The following is a 23,106-nucleotide window of genomic DNA, read 5'->3' as shown; positions in this document are numbered from 1 at the left end:
TTTCCTAAACATATTTGAATCTGTTTCCTTTTTTTTTTTTTTTTTTTTTTTGAGACAGGGTCACCCAGGCTGGAATGCAGTGGCTCGATCTCAGCTCCCTGCAACCTCTGTCTCTTGGGTTCAAGCGATTCTCCTGTCTCAGCCTCCCGAGTAGCTGGAACTACAGGCATGTGCCACCACGCCTGGCTAAATTTTGTATTTTTAGTAGAGACGGGGTTTCGCCATATTGACCAGACTGGTCATGAACTCCTGACCTCAAGTGATCTGCCCGCCTCAGCCTCCCAAAGTGCTGGGATTACAGGCGTGAGCCACCATGCCCAGCCTTGAATCCATTCCCTCTTCATGGGTAATGCCAAAGTTCAGGGCCTCATAGTCTCTCTACAGTTACGACTGTAATAGACATTTAATAGACATTTTCCTCTTCTTACTTTAACTCAGTGGTTGCCAATAAAAAGATAATTTGCATAACCCAGCCCTCCCCCGCCCAAGCCTATTCCTTCCCATTTATTCAAAAAGAATTTACTACATGTCTGTCTACCCACTGCTTTCTAGATATTAGCGTTACTGCAGTGAACAAAAGACAACAATCTCTGCCCTCATACTGCCTCTATCCTAGTCAGGGGATAGAGACAACAAACAAAAGTAACAAATACAATACATAGTCTCTCCTATGATGATAGGTGCTGTGGAGAAGAATTAAGCAGGAAAGAAGAATTGGGACAGTTAGAACTGAAGTAAAGAGATCAAGGAAGGCCTCATTCAAATAGTGACATTTAAGCAAAGACCTGGAGTAGATGAGGGAGGAAATTCGGGGGGTGGGGGGGGGGCGGCGGGGAGGGGTGCATTACAGGCAAAGAGATTATATAACGTACTGTACCTAAAATATACAAATGCTAGTTATTATTTCTGGTTTTAAAGAGAATGATGGTATCACCTTAGAAAATGGAGCCTTAAAAACTGCTTCAAAGGCCGGGCTCGGGGGCTCATGCCTGTAATTCCACCACTTTGGGAGGCCGAGGCGGGTGGATCACCTGAAGTCAGGAGTTTGAAACCAGCCCGGCCAACATGGTGAAACCCCGTCTCTACTAAAAATACAAAAAAATTAGCCGGGTGTGGTGATGGGCGTCTATAATCCCAGCTACTTGGGAGGCTGAACCAGGAGAATCGCTTGAACCCGGGAGGCAGAGGTTGCAGTGAGATGACATGGCGCCATTGCACTCCCGCCTGGGCGACAAGAGCGGAACTCCGTCTCAAAACAAAACAAAACAAAACAAAACAAAAACTGCCTCAAAGCCGGCCGCTGTGCCTCGCGCCTGTAATCCCAACACTTTCGGAGGCCGAGGCGGGTGGATGGCTTGTACCCAGGAGTTCGAGACCAGCCTGGGCAACATAGTGAAAGCTCGTCTCTACAAAAAATACAAAAATTAGCCAGGCGTGGTGGCGCGAGCCTGTAACTCGCTACTTTTGAGGCTGAACTCGGAGGATCGCTTGATCCCGGGAGGTCGAGGCTGCGGTGAGCAGAGCTCGCGCCCCTGCACTCCAGCCTAGGCGACTGGGCGAGATGCCGTCTCAAAAAAACCCACAAAAACAAAATACTGCCTCAAATCCAAGCACTAAGAATTAATGAAAGTATTCTTTTGGTACAGTTCTTTTTGTTCATCAACTGAATCACGTACAAGCTGTGAAGTAATTAAAGGAACTTCTGCAACTGTGCAGTAAAAGGGTAAAATTGACAGTGTATTCAAGCAGACGTACTTTTTCTTGTAGTGAATTACTTCTTGGCCTCTAGGGGGCCACTAACTACAAGTCCACTCACTTAGCATTTGATGCGGTGCACCAAAACGCCTCAGAAATTTCTGGAATCAGTCCTGTACCTCCAAAAAAACCAGAATGTTATCTTCGTCTTTTCTAACAGTTGCAAAGGCCCAGTAGTTCTATTTTTCTGTACACGAAGTTTTCATTCCTCAGCATCCTTCACAATCGTGCACACATTACAGTGTGACCGGAACAAAGATGAGTCCCCCTCGCCGAATGATAGAGAAAAACTTCCATATTGAGCGAACACCGAGGGGAGTCCGGAGGCCTTGTTGTCCTCCTCCGTGGCTGGCTGTGTCTGTCGCAGCCTGGAAGGTCAGCAATACCCAGCGCGGGACAGGGTCACAGGCGTGCAATGTCTCACAGCTCGGAGCAGTACTCACCTGGTATTAGGCCGCGTGCCGCAGGCCAGCTCGTCACCGCTGGGCTGTTGAAGCAGGAGGCGCGGGCCGCGCCAAAGTCTGCAAAGGCCTCAAGTCTCCACACCAGCCTAGACAAACGGCCTTGTACCTAAACGAAATGAAGCTAGGATTTTTCCGCTCTGCCGCCTCAACCAGCCACACCTCCGCACTTCCGGCGGTGTACCGGCCAAATGCCGCCTGCCAGCAACTTCCGTCCTCTTAACCTAAAAGCGGAAAACGGAGGCTCGGAACCGCTGCGTGGTTCTTGCTCTTCACTCGGCCGTTTTAAAGGGCGACCCTTTCCTGTCCCGGCCTGCGTGGCGTGGGCTTGTGGGTCTTTGAGCCCCGAAAATTGAGAGCGTTTTCGCACCCCAGGGGCTGCTCCTGGCGGCCCTGCGGCCGTCACCATGGTAAGGAGGATGCGTCGGACGCCCGCGACATACAGCGTTTGAGTTAGTGGGACCTGAGGGCTCTGGGGCGCTGGGGCAGGGGGTGAGCGGTGGTAGGCGGAAATGAAAACTGCTAAGGGAAAAGGATGGTGGACTCCGTGGGGTGCGCTCTGAGGAGTGAAAACAACTTCACATTCGAGACACAGAGGGTATTTGCCAGAACACAAGCTTTGGAGCAAGATTTTACTCTTTTTTTTTTTTTTCTTTTTGCTCCACCGCTAAGAGTCCTAAAAATTACTGATTTCACCACAAGCGTGGTTATCAGCACCAGAGCCTAATGGGAATATGGTTGTGCCTTGTACAATCTTAGATGTTAATCCCACCCCTTTCATTTTACTGTTAAGGAAACTGAAGGCGTCAAAATGAAGGGGTCCTTGCCGAAGACCAGACAGCTAATGAATTGCGAAGCCGGACTTAACGGCCCAGATCTAACTGCCAGATCCTTGCTCTTTCTGTTACGTCTCTATCATCTTGCGTTTCTTTGCGAAGTGGCATTCCATATACCCTTCATGTGATTGCTGCAAAGTTTATATGATAGCAGTTGGTAGCAGCACGCCTTGCTATTTGTTACTTAACACTGTTCTCTGTGCTGGACTTGGCTTTGTATCATTTTTATTTTTGCAGCCTTAAAATACGAATAGACACGCCTGGTCTCGTGTTTAAAATAAAACGTGTCTAAAATGCAAAAAGCGTCCCATACATTGGTGGTGAAATGAAAAATAATGCACTTTGGAAAACGGTCTGGCAGTAAACACATGTCCACATGAAGACTTGCATGCAGTTTATTGCAGATTTATTCGTAATCACCCAAAACTGGGAACAACCCAGATACCTATCAACTGGTCAGTGGGTAAACAGTGGTATATCCATACAATAGCATACTACTCAACAATAAACAGAATTGAAGTACCTATACCTGCAACAAATTGGGTGAATCCCAAACCAGATTCAAAAGGCTATGTACTACTGTTGATCCCTGTTTCTTTCTGGGAAAGGCAAAACTAGGGATAGGTATCAAATTGAGGGTTGGAAAAGAGGATTGACTTCAAAGTGACATAGGGAATTTTAGGGGGAAATAGAAATTCTCTATTTTGATTGTGGTGGTTACAGAACTGTGTAGTTAGTAAAAACGTAGAACTGCGCGGTGGCTCAGGCCTGTAATCCCAGCACTTTGGGAGGCTGAGGCGGGCGGATTACGAGGTCAGGAGATCGAGACCACTGTGAAACCCCATCTCCACTAAAAATACAAAAAATTAGCCTGGCGCGGTGGTGGGCGCGCCTGTAGTCCCAGCTGCTCCGGAGGCTGAGGCTGGAGAATGGCTTGAACCCGAGAGGCGGGGCTTGCAGTGAGCAGAGATCACACCACTGCACTCCAGCCTAGGTGACAGAGCGAGACTCTGTCTCAAAAAAGAAAAGGGGGGAAAAAAAAAACTTAGAACTGTATGCCTAAAAAGAACAGGTTTTACTGTGTGTAAATTATGCTTCAATAAAACTAACTTAAATTTTTCTAATGTGAAATGAAGATGTTATTTAAAAAGCAAATTATATCAAGGAAAAAAGATACTGTAATCAGTTCATCCCTTTTGTGGTCCAGTAGATTTTGGAACATTCCCTACTGAGATTATTAGAAATGTAAGCCCTGATGCCTCATACCATTCAAGATCAAAATTTAACTTACATCATGTGAATAGACTTAATGGTGCAATAATCATTCAAGTAAGTGAACATTTGGATGAAACAGGGTCTTTATGCTGTGTAAAAGCAAGCATTTTAGAATAATTGTCAGTACTTTTAAAAACTAAAATAACATTTTTTGCATCATTATAGCCACAGAACGAATATATTGAATTACACCGTAAACGCTATGGATACCGTTTGGATTACCATGAGAAAAAGAGAAAGAAGGAAAGTCGAGAGGCTCATGAACGTTCAAAGAAGGCAAAGAAAATGATTGGTCTGAAAGCTAAGCTTTACCATAAACAGCGCCATGCTGAAAAAATACAAATGAAAAAGACGTAAGTGGTCTCATTTGTCATAACAAGTTAACATCTTTTGAGTCATCATTATTAAAACAGGTAATTTTGAATCTTTTTTCCTTCTTGGTAGTATCAAGATGCATGAAAAGAGAAACACCAAACAAAAGAATGATGAAAAGACTCCACAGGGAGCAGTACCTGCCTATCTGCTGGACAGAGAGGGACAATCTCGAGCTAAAGTACTTTCCAATATGATTAAACAGAAACGAAAAGAGAAGGCGGTAAGCAATAACAATTGAAGTCTTTGTTTTGTTTAGGAGAATTACTTAAATTCAAATTTGAGGTTCTTGTTTCTTGGTTTAATTTCAAACATGAAGTACAGCTATTCCCATTATTTAGATGTTGAGGTCTTTGTAAATTTAGTAATAAAAAAAACTTGCTTTCCCATCATAAGGTTCTAAAATTTAAGTTTTAAAAAAATTATTAGAATGCCATATGAAATTAAAAAGCTGATAAGGAGTGAATTTCAAATTCAATATTTGTCTTCCTGTTTGAAAACCCACAGTGCTATGCAGTCATAAAGAAAAATACAAATGCTGCTTATTTGTGCTGTCCTGTCGTGCCAAAATTGGTTCAAAAGCAGAATGGTGGAAAACTCCCTGAGTTATCACAAAAAATGTGGCTTTTTAAAACACCTGTGAATAGATTAGCAGAAATGCAGATAAAAGAATATACTGTATCTATATTTAAAGAATTCTTTCTACTGCCTTACACTACTTCAGTTTTTTTCATAGAATTTGCACTCAAGGGAGGCATAAAACATCTGGTGAGGACTTTGTCTTACTATTAATGTAATCTACAAATCCATTTCAGGAAGAAATACAGAGACAAGAGGTGGAAACACTCGTCCAGTGTTATGCTGTTAAACATTAGTAAACACATACACTGCTTATAGAAGTCACCATCGACTGGGCACAGTGGCTCACGCCTGTAATCCCAGCACTTTGGGAAGCCGAGGCAGGTGGATCACCTGAGGTCAAGAGTTCAAGACCAGCCTGACCATGTGGTGAAACCCCACCTCTACTAAAAATACAAAAATTAGCTGGGTGTGGTGGTGTGTATCTGTAGTCCCAGCTACTCGGGAGGGTAAGACAGGAGAATTGCTCATACCCAGGAGGCAGAGGTTGCAGTGAGCCAAGATCGCACCACTGCACTCCAGCCTGAGCAACAGAGCGAGACTCCGTCTCAAAAAATAAAAAAAAAAAAACAAAAAAAAATTACCACCACATTACAGGTGGTATTTTCTCACCCATAACACAGCAATAAGATTTTTAGCTTAAGTCAACCATTTATTTAATGTACCCATGATATATAAACTTGTTCTGTTTAATTTGCAGCTTATGAGACAATACAGAACTCTAGAATAACAGTTGAGCCAATGATGGTTAAGCAAAAAAAAATAGATCTACTGCTTTGTACAACTAAAACATACTTGACTTATTCTCATTGTCCTTTAATAACAATGTAAACTTTTAACTGTGGCATATTTTTAGGGAAAATGGGAAGTCCCTCTGCCTAAAGTACGTGCCCAGGGAGAAACAGAAGTATTAAAAGTTGTTCGAACAGGAAAGAGAAAGAAGAAAGCATGGAAGAGGATGGTTACTAAAGTGTGCTTTGTTGGAGATGGCTTTACAAGAAAACCACCTAAATATGAAAGATTTATCAGGCCAATGGTAAGTCCTTGGAAGAGTGTAATGACTGAAATATTAGTTCACTTTGTTAAATCGGATAAAGAACGTTATAATTTCCTGAAATTCTTTAAATTGATGTGGAACAGATTGGAAGATATTTTTATGCTATTTTTGTTATTTTAAGTTAGTGACAGAAGTTATTTAGTACTTTTTCCACTAGTTAAGAATCTTTAGCCGGGTGCGGTGGCTCACACCTGGGATCCCAGCACTTTGGGAGGCTGAGGTGGGTGAATCACCTGAAGTTAGGAGTTCAAGACCAGCCTGGCCAACATAGTGAAACCGTATCTCTACTAAAAAATACAAAAAGTAATCTGGGTGTGGTGGCGGGCGCCTGTAATCCCAGCTACTAGGGAGGCTGAGGCAGGAGAATCACTTGAACCTGGGAGGCAGAGGTTGCAGTGAGCCGAGATCACACCATTGCACTCCAGCCTGGGAAAGAAGAGCAAAAATCCGTCTAAAAAAAAATATATATATATATATATTTTTTTTTTCAGCTTCGTAAGAGATTTGAAAACAGTGTCATAAGACATTGTCAGTAAATTCTGACTTTTAAACATGACATATTAGAATCTTCATTTTCTTCATATTTTCCTCATTCAACTAGTGATCTGCTATATGCCTGATATTGTCTAGGTCTCAAAACACTTCTTGTCTTTGACAACAGTTCGAAAACTTGACTAGGACTGTTTTGTAAGAGTCAGTTTCAGTTTGGTAAGGAAAGTATCCAAATGCTCTTGAAAATCATTGAAAAGCCAGGCGCGGTGGTTCACGCCTGTAATCCCAGCACTTTGGGAAGCTGAGGCAGGCAGATCACGAGGTCAGGAGATCAAGACCATCCTGGCTAACACTGAAATCCCGTCTCTAATGAAAAAAAAAAATACAAAAAAATTAGTCGGGCATGGTGGTGGGCGCCTGTAGTCCCAGCTACCTGGGAGGCTGAGGCAGGAGAATGGCATGAACCTGGGAGGCAGAGCTTGCAGTGAGCTGAGATCACACCACTGCACTCCAGCCTGGGGGACAGAGCGAGACTCCGTCTCAAAAAAAAAAAAAAAAAAAATTTGAAAAAAGGAAGATAATTTAATATAGCTTAATTTCTATTGAAGGCAGCAATAGTAATATGACCCCAAACTTCCCCACCCCGGGGAGAAACATAATTGAAGATGTATTTTTGCAAAATCCCTTCAAAGAGACTGAACTATTCTCCCAGTTAGATACACAGCCTCAAAAAAACAAAGTATCAGAGAGAAGAAAGTTGCAACATGCCCAAATCCTAGTGTTCAACCTATTTTTTTTTGTTTTTGTTTTTGAGACGGAGTCTCCCTCTGTCGCCCAGGCTGGAGTGCAGTGGCGAGATCTCAGCTCACTGCAAGCTCCGCCTCCCAGGTTCTCGCCATTCTCCTGCCTCCACAGTAGCTGGGACTGACTACAGGCGCCCGCCACCATGCCTGGCTAATTTTTTTGTATTTTTAGTAGAGATGGGGTTTCACTATGTTAGCCAAGATGGTCTCTATCTCTGTGATCTGCCCGCCTCAGCCTCCCAAAGTGCTGGGATTACAGGCATGAGCCACCGCGCCCGGCCAACCTGAGTAATTTTTAATAGATTAAAATATTGGCAAACAGCCTGTTTCTGTAAATAAAGTTTTAATGGAACACAGCCATGCCTGTTCATTTACATATTGCATAACCCCCACCCTCAGAATTGAACAGTTGTAACAGAGGCCATATGGCCTGGCAAAGCCTAAAATGTTGACCTTTTGGGTTCTTTACACAAAGTGTTTGCCCACCTCTGGATTATATCATGGAATCGACTTGTTTTGGTTTCGTATTCATATTCTGAATATATTTGGGTAGCCTTACCAGTTCTACAGGGAGAGAATATACAAGTCAGGCTACTCTAGGTTTTCTGTAGTTTCACAGATTTGTCATTGTGAATTAATCAGATGGCATCCTGAATGGTGTCAGTTTCTTAAGAGCTTCATTAATGAATCTGTTACTAAGAAACTGATTTAGTGTTGTTTTCTCCCCATCCCCATACACGCAGAAATCAAGACTGCAAAATGTTGTGATGTTTGAAGTACTACACCCTAAAAGACCCTATTAGGTGACTGGGTGATTCCATAACCAGTTTCTGTAACAAAGACCTCTCTGGGCCTTCTCCAGTCTCATATTACTATCAACCTAAAGAAAGCTAACAATCCACTCCTTTTTTCATCATGGAAGGTAGCTGAGGTATATAAAGACTTGGAATCACGATATTTAGGTTTGATTCTGTTTACCACTCACCATTTAATCTGGAAACAAGTCATTTAACCTGCTGCTCCTTGTTACATCATTCAAAAACAAGAGAGAGAGGGATGTGTTTGTTGTGAGGTTATTGTGTTTAAGTGAGCCAGTTGTGAGCTAGCATAGTGGCCTGGTATATATCAAGTCCTTAGTAAGTCTAACTGTCGATGACTAGACAGTAAAAATCTGAGGATGTTGCTAGGTAGCTGTTTCAGGGCAAAAAAAAAACTTTTCGGAGGCTAGCTGTGGTGGCCTGGAATCCCAGCACTTCGGGAGGCTGAGGTGGGTGGATAGGTTGAGAGCCCAGGAGTTCAAGACCAGCAGGCAACATGACGAAACCCCATCTCTACAAAAAAAAAAAATGCAAAAATTAGCTAGGCATAGTGGTGCGTGCCTCTAGTCCCAGCTACTCAGGAGCCTGAGGTGGGAGGATGTCTTGAGCCCAAGAAGCCCAGGATGCAGCGAGCCAAGTCATGCCACTGCACTCTGGCCTAGGCAACTGGGCAAGACCCTGTCTCAAAAAAAAAAAAAAATAAAATTCTTAAGTATATGTGTGGGTGTTTGCCCTACGTATTTATACTGTAACCATCAGGTTTTTACTTTGTAGAACATATTTTGTTAGCTGCTTTAAGATGACATTATGCAACCATAGTTTTTTGGAGATGGTTGAAAAAGATAAGCAAAAACAACACTACTCATCACTGTTAACATTTTGGACGTGAACATTCTTATGTTGTGTTTGACTTACTAGGGCTTGCGTTTCAAGAAAGCCCATGTAACACATCCTGAACTGAAAGCTACCTTTTGCCTACCGATACTTGGCGTAAAGAAGAATCCCTCATCCCCACTGTATACAACTTTGGGTGTTATTACCAAAGGTACTGTCATTGAGGTAAATGTGAGCGAATTGGGCCTTGTGACGCAAGGAGGCAAAGTTATTTGGGGTAAGTGAATTTTTGAATATAGGGCTGTTGCTGTTCTGCAGTACTAATAGAAATACTCTTCAAGTTGATGTATTAAAATACACAGCAAAATTTTTTAATGCAGTAGAGCTAAGTTAAAACAATGTAAATCAGATGTAAATCTTTAGTAAAAAATACTTTATAGAAAAAGTAGTAAATACAATTGTTTTAAAATTTAGCTTACTGGTTTTAGTTACATAAGGTGTAATACATTCTGTTAGATTTATTTTGATCCTTTTTGTCCAGGCGCAACAGCTCACGCCTGTAATCCCAGCACTTTGGGAGGCCGAAGGGGGTGGATCACCTAAGGTCAGGAGTTTGAAACCAGCCTGGACAACATGGCAAAACCCGTCTCTACTAAAAATACAAAAAAAATTGGCCGGGTGTGATGGCGAGCACCTGTAATCTCTGCCATTGGGAGGCTGAGGCAGGAGAATCACTTGAACTCAGGAGGCAGAGTTTGTAATGAGCTGAGATTGTGCCACTGCACTCCAGACTGGGAAATAGAGCAAGACTCCATCTCAAAAAAAAAATTTTTTTAACCTTTTTAATAAAAATTATTTATTATAAGGGAAGCAGATGCAAAGTTATAACTAAGAAATATTTTAAGAAAATAGAATGAATTAACCATGAGCAGAGGAAGGGAGGCATATATCAAACATATTTTAAAAGCGAGGTCAGCTGACATGAAGTATTAGCCAATGACTTAAGATGTTTTCTGTAAGAAAAAATTTCTTTTGCCATAAGTTTACAAATATTATGGAAATACTTCTTATATTTACATGCTAACATTAAGAGAAAATACCTATTAAATTTAAAGAAATAGAACTATCTGTCCCACGCAGGTAAACTGATAACTAATTGAAACTGCCAGGAGTGGTGGTTCAGCCTGTAATCCCAGCACTTTGGGAGGCTGAGGCAGACGACAGATCATCTGCGGCCAGGAGTTCAAGACCAGCCTGGCCAACATGGTGAAACCCCATCTCTACTAAAAATACAAAAATTACCCAGGTGTGGTGGCCCACGCCTGTAATCCCAGCTGCTTGGGTGGCTGAGGCAGGAGAATTGCTTGAACCTGGGAGGCCGAGGTTGCAGTGAGCTGCAGTCGTGCCATTGCACTCCAGCCTGGATGACAGAGCAAGACTCTGTCTCAAAAAGTAATAATAATAATAATTGAAACTGATTTAACACAGTTTAGTTCATTCTGTTAATGGGATTCTCCTGACCTCCCAGAAATCATGTAGAAGCTTCCAGGCTTTAAAAAGCCCCCTTGCTATCCGGGCGCAGTGGCTGACACCTGTAATCCCAGCATTTGGGGAGTCCAAAGCAGGCAGTTCACTTGAGACTGGAGTTGGAGACCAGCCTGGTCAACATGACAAAACCCCGTCTCTACTAAAAATACAAAAGAATTAGCCAGGCATGGTTGTGAGTGCCTGTAATCCCGGCTACTCGGGAGGCTGAGGCGGGAGAATCACTTGAACCTGGAGCTTGCAGTGAGCTGAGACCATGCCACTGCACTCCGGCCTGGGAGACAGAGCAAGCCTCCATCTCAAAAATAAGTAAAATTAAGATATTTTGATCCTTTTTAATAAAAGTTGTTTTATTACAAGGGAAGCAGATGCCTTCGAAGTTGTAATTAAAAAAAAAAAAAATTGTAAAAAAATAGAATAAGTTAACCATGAGCAGAGGAAGGGAGGCATACAACAAACGTGTAATCACAATAGATCAGTAATAAAACAGAAACGTGTCATGCACTAATTTTAAACGCCCTCATTTGCTTAGTTTTCTACCTTTAGTACCAGATCCAACTACCAGATCCAACTTCTTTGAAAGGGAAGAATACACACTACAACTTCTTCAGTGATTGGCTTATACTTCATGTCAGCTGACCTCAGTTTTAAGATACGTTGTTACCTTGGCTTGAAACTCATTTAAAACTTGATACAATTTGCGGGAATAATTATGTGAAAAAGTGACAATGCTCAGGTCAATCCACAGAAGCCTGTTAATGCAATGTACTAGTAACATGGAGCTGACCATTATTTGCAAAAACACTATTTATATGAAAATTGTATTCAGAACTTAAGTTCTTAAATGATTGAATTTTGTAAAATCTCATTTATCCTTTACGGTTCATTTCTTACTTATTAAAAGTGGTAATTAGTAATATTTTAGGCATGGTTGGGCACAGTGGCTCACGCCTATAATCACAGCACTTTGGGAGGCCAAGGCAGGCAGATCATTTGAGCTCAGGAGTTCGCGACCAGCCTGGGCAACATGGCAAAACCCCATCTCTACAAAATACAAAAACAAAAAAATTAGCCAGGCAGTAGCGTGTGCCTGTGGTCTCAGCTACTCAGAAGGCTGAGTCAGGAGAATCGCTTAAGCCCAGGAGGCAAAGGTTGCAGTGAGCCGAGATCACACCACCGCACTGCAACCTGGGGAATAAGAGTGAAACCCTGTATTAAGATGGGAAATAATAAAAGGGCAAAAGTTATATTCTTTAAAATTAATTTTTATTAGGTAACAACCCTCCCTTTTCCCTTTTTTGGTTTTGTTTTCCTTAGGAAAATATGCCCAGGTTACCAACAATCCTGAAAATGATGGATGTATAAATGCAGTCTTACTGGTTTGACAGCAATTTCATATATAATTATCGAGGACTACACACCAATTGAGAAAACTGCCATTACTGTGATATTTCTGAATACTACCAAACAGCCATACCTGTCTGCAATGAAGAGATTTATTAAATTGTAAACATTAAAATGGTCCTGTTTTATAAATGGTCTTTATTTTGAAATCTGCCTAGACCCCGTGTTCATAAAATTGAATGATTGAAAAAAAGCAAATATACAAATACCCTACCTCATCAATATCTGCATTTGTGCGTGGGTATTCGGTAATTTCCTGAAAACACTACAGTGTTCGTTGAAAATGCCTTTCAGAAAGGTTAATACACAATTATGTGTCTGAGAATTTAACTGAAGTATCTTCTACCTCATTAATCATTAATCCTAAAAAAGGTAGCATTAATACAGATGTTAAGTTTACAGTGTTTACACTAAAAGTATGTGAGAAGACACTAAAAGTTCAAAACTCTTAGAGAAATCTTTTCACCTGTGAAATCCAGTACAGCAAAAGGTCTAGTGAATTACATTCTAAACATTTTCATTTCATTTACCATGTGTAATAATACGTACTTGGCACTATTTTCTACTTGAATTTCATGAAAATGAAAAAAAAATACTAAAGTATTTGTACTTTCTTAGCATTTTCTGTATTCTAAACAGTATATTTATATTTTCAGAATGGTATTAAGAATTAGTTTAAGTAACTCCAGCTAAGTTTTAAAAGGAAAAAGAAGACTGCACTGATTCCCTGAGGAGAAATTTATTTGCAGTTACTTAGATGATGTAAGAAGGTAAGGTTTTAGGGTTGTAACTTGGTGAAAGCACTTTTGTGATCTGTTATATGTTGTGGCTTTAAGGGTGGCAGTATATTACATTAATCTATAATCACCACATTGTTTTAAATTGTTTATTTTTTTTTTTAAGAAGTCTGTCTTCAGAGTACAACCAATGTGATTAATTGTGCCTTTAACAAAGTCATTCAATGTCTAAACAAATTCAGTATCTGAAACATCTTCATGAGGAAAACAGAAGGAAAAGAATTTCAAAACACAGACCAGGAAACAATCACAAAATATAGGTTTAATTACTACTTTTAAACTTAAAAAAAAAAAAAAAAAAGGAAAACAAATAATAAGTATTCCAGTAAGACTTGCTACTCTGAATAATGTAACATTTTTTCTAAGTTCTATAAATATACTAGAAGTTTTAGAACACATACAGACACTTAGGAAAAGAAAGGCTAGTTCCTTGGAAATGGCAATCCAGGATGATACAATCACTTGATGACAGAAGGTAAGCCTTTCTTACAGTTAGATTTTAGCAGATAATTTTGCCACTAATATAAATGGGTGATGTGTGGATCACAAGTTCTATAAGGCGAATAAAAATATTGACTCCAGGTAATTTCTGGATACTACAAAAATGAAGTTTGCTTGTTTTTTTTAGAACCAAAATTACTATCTTGTAAGATACAAAGAAAGCTTGATATTAAGTATGAAAACATAAGCATAACACTTGTAACTAAACACACCCATGAAAGACTAGATGACACCTGAAACGTTTTCCAAAATACTGTAACACAGATGAGTAATACTAGTATAAATTATTTATTTACATTAAGATCTGTTTCAGTTTGCTGGTGTGACCAAACCTTAGAAGGTAATCCCAAGGGATAAAGCAGAACATAAGAGCAGATATTTAGATATTAGTACAGGCTCAATTTGATGCAATCATAAACCTTCAAGATTTCTAGTCACTGAAACCCCATTGTAAGTAGTGTTCTGGAGTCTGCTAAAAGTAAATCTTTAATGACTAGATGTTTTCCTTACCATCTACACTGAATGGAAATACCATGAATATAGACACATTTTAAGTAGAAGACCGACGTTCTAAATCATGCTGTTTGATTTTATAAAAAATCATAATAGACCCTCTCACCTTTAAAAGTTGTAGAGGAGCTTTATAATAAATTCTTAAATATACTAATTTCTGTGATGTCTAGCAATTGAATAATTTATAACTTGAAAGAACTAAAATACTGCTAATAACCATCTGCTTTATATTACACAAGGAAATATACACGTATGTACACAAAAAGTGAACTTCCTTCACAAACAAGTTCACAAAGGACTATGTGTAATGTGACTGGACATTCAACAACTAGCTGGTTGAAATCACATTTTCAGTCCCCTGTAATTGTGAAATTTTTTCTAATGCCTTGCAAAAACTACAGATAACTGATTAAGTTCATGTAGGTTCCTTATTGAAGATAAACTGTGGTATAAATTCTATACTCAAGTTACTGAACATGAGTTAGGTTTTTCCAAGTGATCTAATTTTTCCTTTTATAATCTATAAATCCCAAAATAACATTTTCTGTCAGAGATCATCTGTAACAGAAGTGTTCTTGTGTGCTAAACAAAAACCTTAGAAATTGCTTAGAATTCACTTACTATTTAACCCAAACAAGTTTAACAAGAATAAGTTTATACTGTTAGCCCCCAGTGGTCATATATGATTAAACATTTTTTGTAAACTCAACTATATTCACACATCAAGAGTTGAGCCAGTGAGCTCAATCTTTAAAAAACTACACTTCCCAAAAGAAAGTCTTTTAGTGCTCACTTCAGCAGCACATATACTAAAATTGGAATACAGGGAAAATTAGCATGGCCCCTGTGCAAGGATGACACACAAATTCATGAAGCGTTCCATGTTTAAAATAATTTAAAAAGAAAGTAGTTTAAACAAACCCAAGTAAAAATAAAATATCTAAAAGTATTGTTTTCAAATCTAAGAAATGAAAAATGTAAAGGTTAAGCATTTACTGAATCTTAACAGAGTATTTCCCTTTGTGATGTTGACAGAAGTTTCTCATAAAATGTATAAAACAGCATAAATGGTAGATTAACTAATAGTAGTCATACTTTTTTTTTTTTAACTTAGTATTAGATTTGTTGAGAAAATAAATGGCCAAAGCACTTTAATTTTCATTTAGTATGAAATAATCTGGCTTACCTCTGACTAATAATTAAAGAAAATATAGGATAATACAGGTGTTCAAAATCTAACACAAATAAGAGGGTTTACTATTTTGTCTGCTAAAAGATTTTAACTAATTAGATCGAAAATACCAACATCCCCAAACAAAATTTATTGACATGACATCAGCTTACTATAGACTGAATAAACTTTCAACATCAATCCTTAGCTATCTCAAATAATGATACAAATCGCAATGTTTCTTTTGCGTAAGGATCAAGATCAAGCTATTTTTAAAACAATCTAAATGGTCTCAAAACATTCTCCAACTTAAGTGCAAACTTGAGTACACATAATATTTCCAAAGAGTAGAATTGTTTTTAGATTTTCTTTGGATTCTAATAACCATTTTGTTCATTTTTAAATAAATTACAAAAATTAACAGTTCAGGGTTTTTTTCTTCAAATTTTCCTAGGCCTTTGCTATGGCAACACAATATACACTTAACAGGCCAGCTTGCAACCAGTACTCACAGTACAAATCAAAGGATGACTGAAGCCTCTTCCAATTTGATTGAAGCCCTTGTAACCATAGTTCCCCAAGGCAGTTTTACCCATGCCATATAGGTCTAACATTGTGGAGTGCACCTCCAAACCTACCCAAAAATGGACATCAAGGGCATAAGCCAGCAGGCAGGAAGATCTGTTGATTGGAGAATCACTCCATGAGTTAGAGAAGTGATGAAAGCTGTGGGGGAATAGAAATAAGACTGTAGTAGAATTAGGGAGGTGGCAAAATTTAAGGAGATGCCTTAGGAAGGAGCCTCACACTTCTGAAATATAGATGTTAACTGGGTTAGGATAAAAGTAAAATCTCCAGCTTAATTTATCTGTCTGATCAGGACCAGAAGTCCAAATTAAACTATGTCTCTAAATTATAGTTGTGATTTTTACCTGATTAAAGGTGAAAGTGAAGTCTAAACTTCTAGGCATCTGCACATATGCAGACAAAAAATTATAGCAAACTAATACTTCAAATGAAATTTTAAATAATTAGTCCCCACATGCCACAGTTAAATCCCTGACAGTACTGTTAACATCAGATGATAGAATAAATATGTGTACCTTTCCATAGTGAAGTCAAAGGAAAAAAACGCATTATATCTAGGATTAAGAGGCCAAAACCAAAATATCTTCATGAACATTTGACCGTAAGTTTGTTTCTGTTTTTGTGCTCTCGTTTACTTGAAGTTATATTTATTCTAATTTATTGACACTTTTGTTTAGGCATGCCTACATTTTAAAAAATTGGTGATTGGTTTTGAAATTTAAAACTTCTAGAACCCTCACCAAGTTTTACTATTAAAACCCTTAGTATAAAAGATTTCTGTGATCCTTGTAAGTAATGGAAATCCTGCTACTTTCAGTTTTTTAATTATATTTTTGAAATAATGGTCAGATGTACCACCTGATAAAGAAAATATAATATGATCTGGTTTCCAAAATTGAAACATGGTTAATAAAAATAAAAAATTGCATTTACCAAAAATAGCCTGAATAATTAAAAAGAATGGTGAATTCTACGTTCTAAAGGGAAGCGAAAAACTGCATAGTAAATAAGTTCAAATTGAAATTTTGGAAATTTTTGTCCTGTGCCCCATGCTGTTTATTAATTACCATATTTTAAAAACAATTATGTTACAAAGAAGAGGGTTTATCATCCACTTTTCTTCTTCCTTCAGGTCAGCTTAGCTTTCTTCTTAGCAGGTCCTTTATGCCCTTTGGCCTTTCTTCTTAAATTCCGCCTGTCTACCACAGGCACTTCCACTTCTATTTCCTCTGAGCTGCTATCAACAGCTTTTTCTGCCGATTGTGTAAACTGATCCAGTTGCTCAGAAGATGCTTCAGACTGCTCCTCTGACTGGTTCTTCTGTCCTGCATTCTGTGAAAATGGCACATCTTCAAGTTCAACCTCTATCAAAGAACTCTGAGGAAGAGCAGTAGATGTTTCCTGGGGCTCAGATACCCCCTCCTCACCCTGGTCTTCCAATGAGGAAGTAGTATTGGGAGATAAGTTCTCAGAGACTGGTTCTTCAGAAAATTCAGCTATCACAGAGTTTGGAAAACCACCATCAGATCGTTCTTCATGTGACATAGTAGCAACATTATCTGAACTCCCAAGGTGTGCTTTCTTTCTTGGAAGTAGGGACAGTTTCTCTTCCGTGTGCCCCTTTACATCAGATGTGCCTTCATCCATCAACATTTCTGAGTCAGGTATACGTGGGGTCTGAAAATTAAAAACCTAGTCAGTAAATAAACTTGTAATACAGTTCTAAAAGTAAATTCTTCTCAGACTCTAATATGCAATGACACTGAACTATAATTTAAACAATTCAGTATTCATTATTCAAAATCATGTATTTTTTTGAATTTCTGTTCTGCTAAAGGTATATATATTCTGAATACAACTCAATTTCTTCAAAATTGTGTCACATGGTAATTTTAATACACTAAGTTCTTTGAGGATATAATAAAATAATTATTTGTAATTAAGACACATTAAACTTCATATCAAGATTCTTCAAAATCATGAATCAACTCAGTTTTTTTAGTTTCCTGGTGTTACTGGAGCCAGAACCAAAAATACCTTGGGACTTCACTGTGCCACCACACTTAAGTTTGACTACGGTTTCATTAGGTAAGTTAGGGCAATGGACGTTTTATTCTTTTACTTAGGTGAAACACTAATAAATAATCCCATACAACAGTTTTTTAGCCATAAACTATAATATTCAAAAGTAACAAAATTAAATTTCTTTTAAAATACTCCAGGATTTTTTCCCCCACTAACTTAATCTGTCTGCCTAATTAACACAAATATAAATTACTGTTTTAGTCATAGACTATATAACCAATATAGGTACTCAAATATTTGATAATGCTTTATCCATTTTTCTAAGCATTTCCTAAGTACAAAGTATTAAAAGTAATAAAACTCATTTTGTTACCACATATCAGATATGAATGTTTATAATATTTGAATTTATAGTATATTACTGATTACATTTTCTTATAATATCAAATCTACTATAAAAGTTAATCTTCCTAAAGCACTGTACGTGTTAAGGTGGAAGCAAATATGTATACCATGCACCCTCCCCCCTAATGTCACCAACATTGGTATACTTTATTAAAAAATAGCTCATCGCCCCCTTACCTTATCTGGTGCATCTGCCTCAGAGAGTTTTGAAGATTCTACCACCAGTGGAACAAGATTTGTAGAATCTTCACTGGAATTAAAAGGCTGCAATTTTAATTCTTCATCTAAAATTTCACTAGTGGAGTCTTCCTCTTCTGTTATAAGTGAGGTCTTAAGAGAATCATCCATTATCTCACCATTCATAGGCTCTAATTCAGATTCCTACACCATGAGAAGAGGGGGAAAAAAGGACATGATTACAAACTAACTTATTTGTCATGCATGACGGGTCCCTTCTCAGTGCCTACCTATCCTATACCAAGACTCAAGTTTACATTATAGAACATAGGTTAAAGAACAGTCTTATTGGGGGAAGAGGGAAACTCATAAGCCAGTATCAGCAAAATAAAATAATCCTGAGTACCCCATACTCCCACTGCTCTTAAGGAAAGATAGGGCAGGACCAGGATGCTCTGTGGATACACAGTGTGGGTCGGAGATTCAATGAAAAGACCCTACCCACTTCTTGTTCTTCCTTCTTATAGGGCAATCATGGGAAGAACCTTTTCAGGAAAAAGGCACCAGAGTATAGACTTGATGCCCGTTCTTTACATAACACCAGCTGTTCAAAATCTGGAATCTTTGGGTCCTATGGGAAATTACAGTTTACTGTGCCAGACGTAGGAAGCACTAACAGTCTAATGGGAAGTTCAGTTTAGGTGCTGCTGCTTGCTGGGAGGAGAGAGTCCCAGTCTCAGTCAACGCCAGGGTCATTTCTGAACAGTCCTGCTCCTTGCATATCATTAAAATATGGAGATGCTATTTGATAACATGAACTCTCCAATTTCTAAAATTCTTCCAAAGTTTATCAATTAACTTATATTTAATGTCAAGTATTTCTAATCCTGACATTCTAATACTTAAAGGGAATTTTATTACCATTATTAAAATTATAAAACTGATGCACTCAAGTGTTCACAAAAGATTTGACTGCATTGTGTAGGACCCCTAAAAGCATATCAAGGAAATTTTTCCAAAAGAGAAATCAGGGATTTTAATTTTTCTATAGTAAGAAAGCAAATTGTTCTAAAATAAAAATCATCTATAAAATAATATCTATTTTATTATACCAGATGATACACAGAATAGAGTGCACACAGAAGGTAATATAAAGCTCATAAAAATGACCAGAGTGGGAGAGAGAGGTAAGTCTAGAGTTACTGGTCATTCCCAGAGATAAAACAGTTGAAGTCATGAGATTGGATGTATTTTCAAAAAAGAAAACATGAACCAAAGTTCAGAAAATCAAGGACTTTTTCCAGTGTGTCCACAATAAGGGGGAAAAAGCAAGTATGAGAAGAGTCAAAAAATAAAAATAATACTTCAGAGATAGAAAAACCAAGAAACCAGCCTGGCCAGTATGGTGAAACTCCATCTCTACTAAAAATATAAAAATTAGCCAGGTGTGGCGGCACTCGCCTGTAGTCCCAGCTATTCGGGAGGCTGAGGCAGAAGATTAGCTTGAACCCAGGACGCAGAGGTAGCAGTGAGCCAGAGAGATCGTGCCACTGCACTCCAGCCAGAGGAGACAGAGCGAGACTCCGTCTCAAAAAAAAAAAAAAAAAAAAAAAAAAAAAAAAAAAAACAAGAAACCAAAGTGCAGTAGTGTTATGAAGTCAGGAGACCAGAGAACCTCAGGAAGAGAGGATAATCAACCCAGGTTAAAAAAAAAAAAAAATTAAAATGGAAGTTGTCACTGGCACTGCTATATGTCTTATTGGATGAAATAGGTTCCATGAAGTATGTACAATATAATCTTAACTTTTTAAAAGTGAAAAAAAGGACAGGCGTGGTGGCTCACACCTGTAATCCCAGCACTTTGGAAGCCAAGGCAGGTGGATCATGAGGTCAGGAGTTCAAGACCAGCCTGGCCAAGATAGTGAAACGCCATCTCTACTAAAAATACAAAAATTAGCTGGGTGTGATGGCAGGCACCTGTAATCCCAGGTACTGGGGAGGCTGAGGCAGAGAACTGCTTGAACCCGGGAGGCAGAGGTTGCAGTTAAGCCGAGATTGTGCCACTACATTCCAGCTTGGGCGACAGAACGAGACTCTGTCTCCAAAAAAAAAAAAAAAACAAAAGTGAAAGAAAACCCCCACAAATACATATTTCCATAAACGTCTAGATGCATACAAATCTTGTTTTTAAAAAATTTGAGGTTTAACTTCCCATATGTGCTTTTTTTCATTTTCTCAATTTTCTACAATAAAAATGCCATTTAAAAATATAGTTTCCAGCCAGGCACAGTGGTTTACACCTGTAATCCCAGCACTTTGGGAGGCCGAGGGGAGCGGATCACTTGAGGTCCAGAGTTCAAGACCAGAGTGGCCAACATTGGCAAAAACCCTATCTCTACTGAAAATACAAAAATTAGCCCGGCATGGTGGCACATGCCTGTAATTCAAGCTACTCAGGAGGCTATGGCATGAGAATCGCTTAAACTCAGGAGATGGAGGTTGCAGTGAGCTGAGATCATGCCACTGCACTCCGGCCTGCGTGACAGAGTGAAAATGTCTCAATACACACACACACATATGCATATATATAGTTTCCTATCAAAAAGTGGGATACGAACATGAATAGACAATTCTCAAAAGAAGATACACAAATGGCCAACAAACATGGAAAAATGCTCAACATCACTAATTGTGATGGCTAATACTGTAAACTTGATTGGATTGAAGGATGCAAAGTATTGATCCTGGGTGTGGCTGTAAAGGTGGTGTTACCAAAAGAAATTAACATTTGAGTCAGTGGACTGGAAGAGGCAAACCCACCCTCAGTCCAGGTGGGCACCATCTAATCAGCTGCCAGCATGGCCAGAATAAAAAGCAGGCAGAAGAACATGAAGAGATTAAACTAGCTTAGCCTCCCAGCCTACATCTTTCTCCTGTGCTGGATGCTTCCTGCCCTCAAACATAGGACTCCAGGTTCTTCAGCTTCGGGACTCAGACTGGCTTCCTTGCTCCTCAGCTTGCAGACAGCCTATTGTGGGACTTTGTGATCGTGCAAGTTAACATTCCTTAAAAACTCCCCTTTATATATACACCTATCCTATTAGTTCTGTCCCTCTAGAGAACCCTAACAGACTTTGGTACCAGGAGTGGTTCTAGAGGAACAGAATATTAAGGATGGAGTTCTTTTGTCGGTGGGTTTCTGGAGATGGCTCCTTAATATGATCAGACCCCAAAATGCTAAGGACTCTACTTCTAGTAGTACGGCGAACACTGATAGTCCTTGGCATGAACTGTTTAGAGTTATGCAAAATAAATGCATTTGACACTCCTGATTCACCGCTTCTGAGAGGGAAAAAGTTTGGTGACTCTACACTTAATACCTTTGACCATATGTGGAGAACCAAGGAACACAATGAAGTTGGTTGGCTGCTCCTAAGTTCACTGGACAAAGTGATGAAAAACAATGATGAACTCAGGGATTCTAACTCCAGGTTTCAAAAGCAGATACTTCAAAAGCCCTGAGTGAGAGTCTTGTCTCCTGTAGACAAAGAGCTGAAATTGTGGAAAATCAGACACAACCTCTTATCTTGTGAGTGGCTGACCTGCAATGAAAGGCACATGCACAGCCTCGCCAGGTGTTTACTGTTAAAGTGAGAGCCCTGATTGGAAAAGAATGGGAACCTGCAACTTGGAATGGGGACAGGTAGGAGGACCCTGATGACGCTGGGGACACAGAGCTTATAAACTCTGATGAGCCTTTTTGCCAGAAGAAACAGCTTCACCATCCCCAGTAGTGGTAACATTACCTCAGGAGAGGAGAATCAGCCCTGTTTGCTTCTAGACCTATAAGGACTAAAGTCCCAGCGGCCCCCTAGAGGTGAAGTTCAGAGTGTAACCCACAAGGAGGTGTGCTACACTTGAAAAACACTGAGTTTTCTAATTTATATAGGCAGGAATCTGGAGAACAGGTGTGGGAATGGATGTTAAGGGTGTGGGATGATGGTGGAAGGAACACAGAGTTGCATCAGGCTAAATTTATTGATTTGGGCCCACTAAGCAGGGACTCTGCATTTAATGTTGCTGCTCAGGGAGTTTAAAAAGGTTCTAATAGCTTGATTGCTTGGTTAGCTGAAATACGGATTAAAAGATGGCTCACTCTGAGCGAGCTAGAAATGCCTGATCTCCCTTGGTTTAATGTAGAGGAAGGGATCCAAAGGCTTAGGTAGATTGGGATGGTGGAGTGAATTAGTCACGTTAGACCTACTCATCCCAGCTGAGAAGGTCCAGAAGATATACCCTTGACCAATGCTTTGTGAAAGAGATTTGTGAGGGCAGCACATGAATCTTTGAAGAGCTCTATGATTGCTCTTCTCTATATGCCAGATCTAACTGGGAACCACAGTCACTCAACTACAAAATTTAAATACAATGGGAATAATTGGATCCAGAGGTGGCAGGGGCCAAGTGGGAGCACTCAACCATCAAATGCAGGGTGGGCGAGCTACCATAATGGACCACAGAGGCAAAGCAGCAATCAGAATAATCTGACTTGTGTAGAGCTTTTGCACTGGCTAATTAATCAGTGTTCCCAGAAGTAGAACTGATAGGAAGCCTACTGAATTCCTACTTAATTCATAT

General features: G+C 39.3%; 3 protein-coding genes and 1 non-coding gene across 12 annotated transcripts in view; 2 read left to right on the top strand and 2 right to left on the bottom strand.

Annotated features, from left to right (window-relative positions):
* LOC105475140 (GTP dependent ribosome recycling factor mitochondrial 2) overlaps positions 1-2,417 on the bottom strand; it is a 48,212-nt gene extending 45,795 nt beyond the window's left edge. For both annotated transcript variants that reach the window (XR_983160.3, XM_011730169.3), the window contains exon 1: positions 2,199-2,417. The gene's annotated coding sequence lies outside the window, so the exon portion shown is untranslated. The remainder of the gene's footprint in view (positions 1-2,198) is intronic.
* Positions 2,418-2,486: 69 nt separating this feature from the next.
* On the top strand, positions 2,487-12,409 carry LOC105475141 (NSA2 ribosome biogenesis factor). Its single transcript, XM_011730171.3, has 6 exons — positions 2,487-2,626; positions 4,493-4,680; positions 4,772-4,922; positions 6,195-6,374; positions 9,427-9,619; positions 12,205-12,409. The coding sequence occupies exons 1-6, from the start codon at positions 2,624-2,626 to the stop codon at positions 12,270-12,272; spliced, it is 783 nt and encodes a 260-aa protein (XP_011728473.1). The 5' UTR covers positions 2,487-2,623; the 3' UTR covers positions 12,273-12,409.
* A 754-nt stretch (positions 12,410-13,163) lies between these two features.
* LOC105475144 (family with sequence similarity 169 member A) overlaps positions 13,164-23,106 on the bottom strand; it is an 89,632-nt gene continuing 79,689 nt past the window's right edge. For 7 of the 8 annotated variants that reach the window (XM_011730176.3, XM_011730175.3, XM_011730172.3 and 4 more), the window contains 2 exons: positions 18,469-18,672; positions 13,164-17,538 (listed from right to left, as the gene is read on the bottom strand). In XM_011730176.3, coding sequence (XP_011728478.1) covers positions 16,990-17,538; positions 18,469-18,672 — 753 coding nt within the window. In that variant the 3' untranslated portion in view covers positions 13,164-16,989. The remainder of the gene's footprint in view (positions 17,539-18,468; positions 18,673-23,106) is intronic. The other variant, XR_983161.3, reaches the window with a different exon arrangement.
* LOC112425461 (U6 spliceosomal RNA) lies at positions 14,888-14,991 on the top strand. The gene has a single exon (XR_003016521.1). It is a non-coding gene; the product is annotated as a U6 spliceosomal RNA (small nuclear RNA).

The sequence above is a fragment of the Macaca nemestrina genome, chromosome 6 (assembly GCF_043159975.1).
Source record: "Macaca nemestrina isolate mMacNem1 chromosome 6, mMacNem.hap1, whole genome shotgun sequence".
Lineage (NCBI taxonomy): Eukaryota > Metazoa > Chordata > Mammalia > Primates > Cercopithecidae > Macaca > Macaca nemestrina.
This window is presented reverse-complemented; position numbering and strand designations above follow the sequence as displayed.

Bases quoted from the DNA above. Each gene is read 5' to 3' on its own strand.
- LOC105475141 (XM_011730171.3), top strand. The intron at 4,681-4,771 runs GTAAGTGGTCTC...CCTTCTTGGTAG, and splicing joins AAAATACAAATGAAAAAGAC to TATCAAGATGCATGAAAAGA. The intron at 6,375-9,426 runs GTAAGTCCTTGG...TTGACTTACTAG, and splicing joins AAAGATTTATCAGGCCAATG to GGCTTGCGTTTCAAGAAAGC.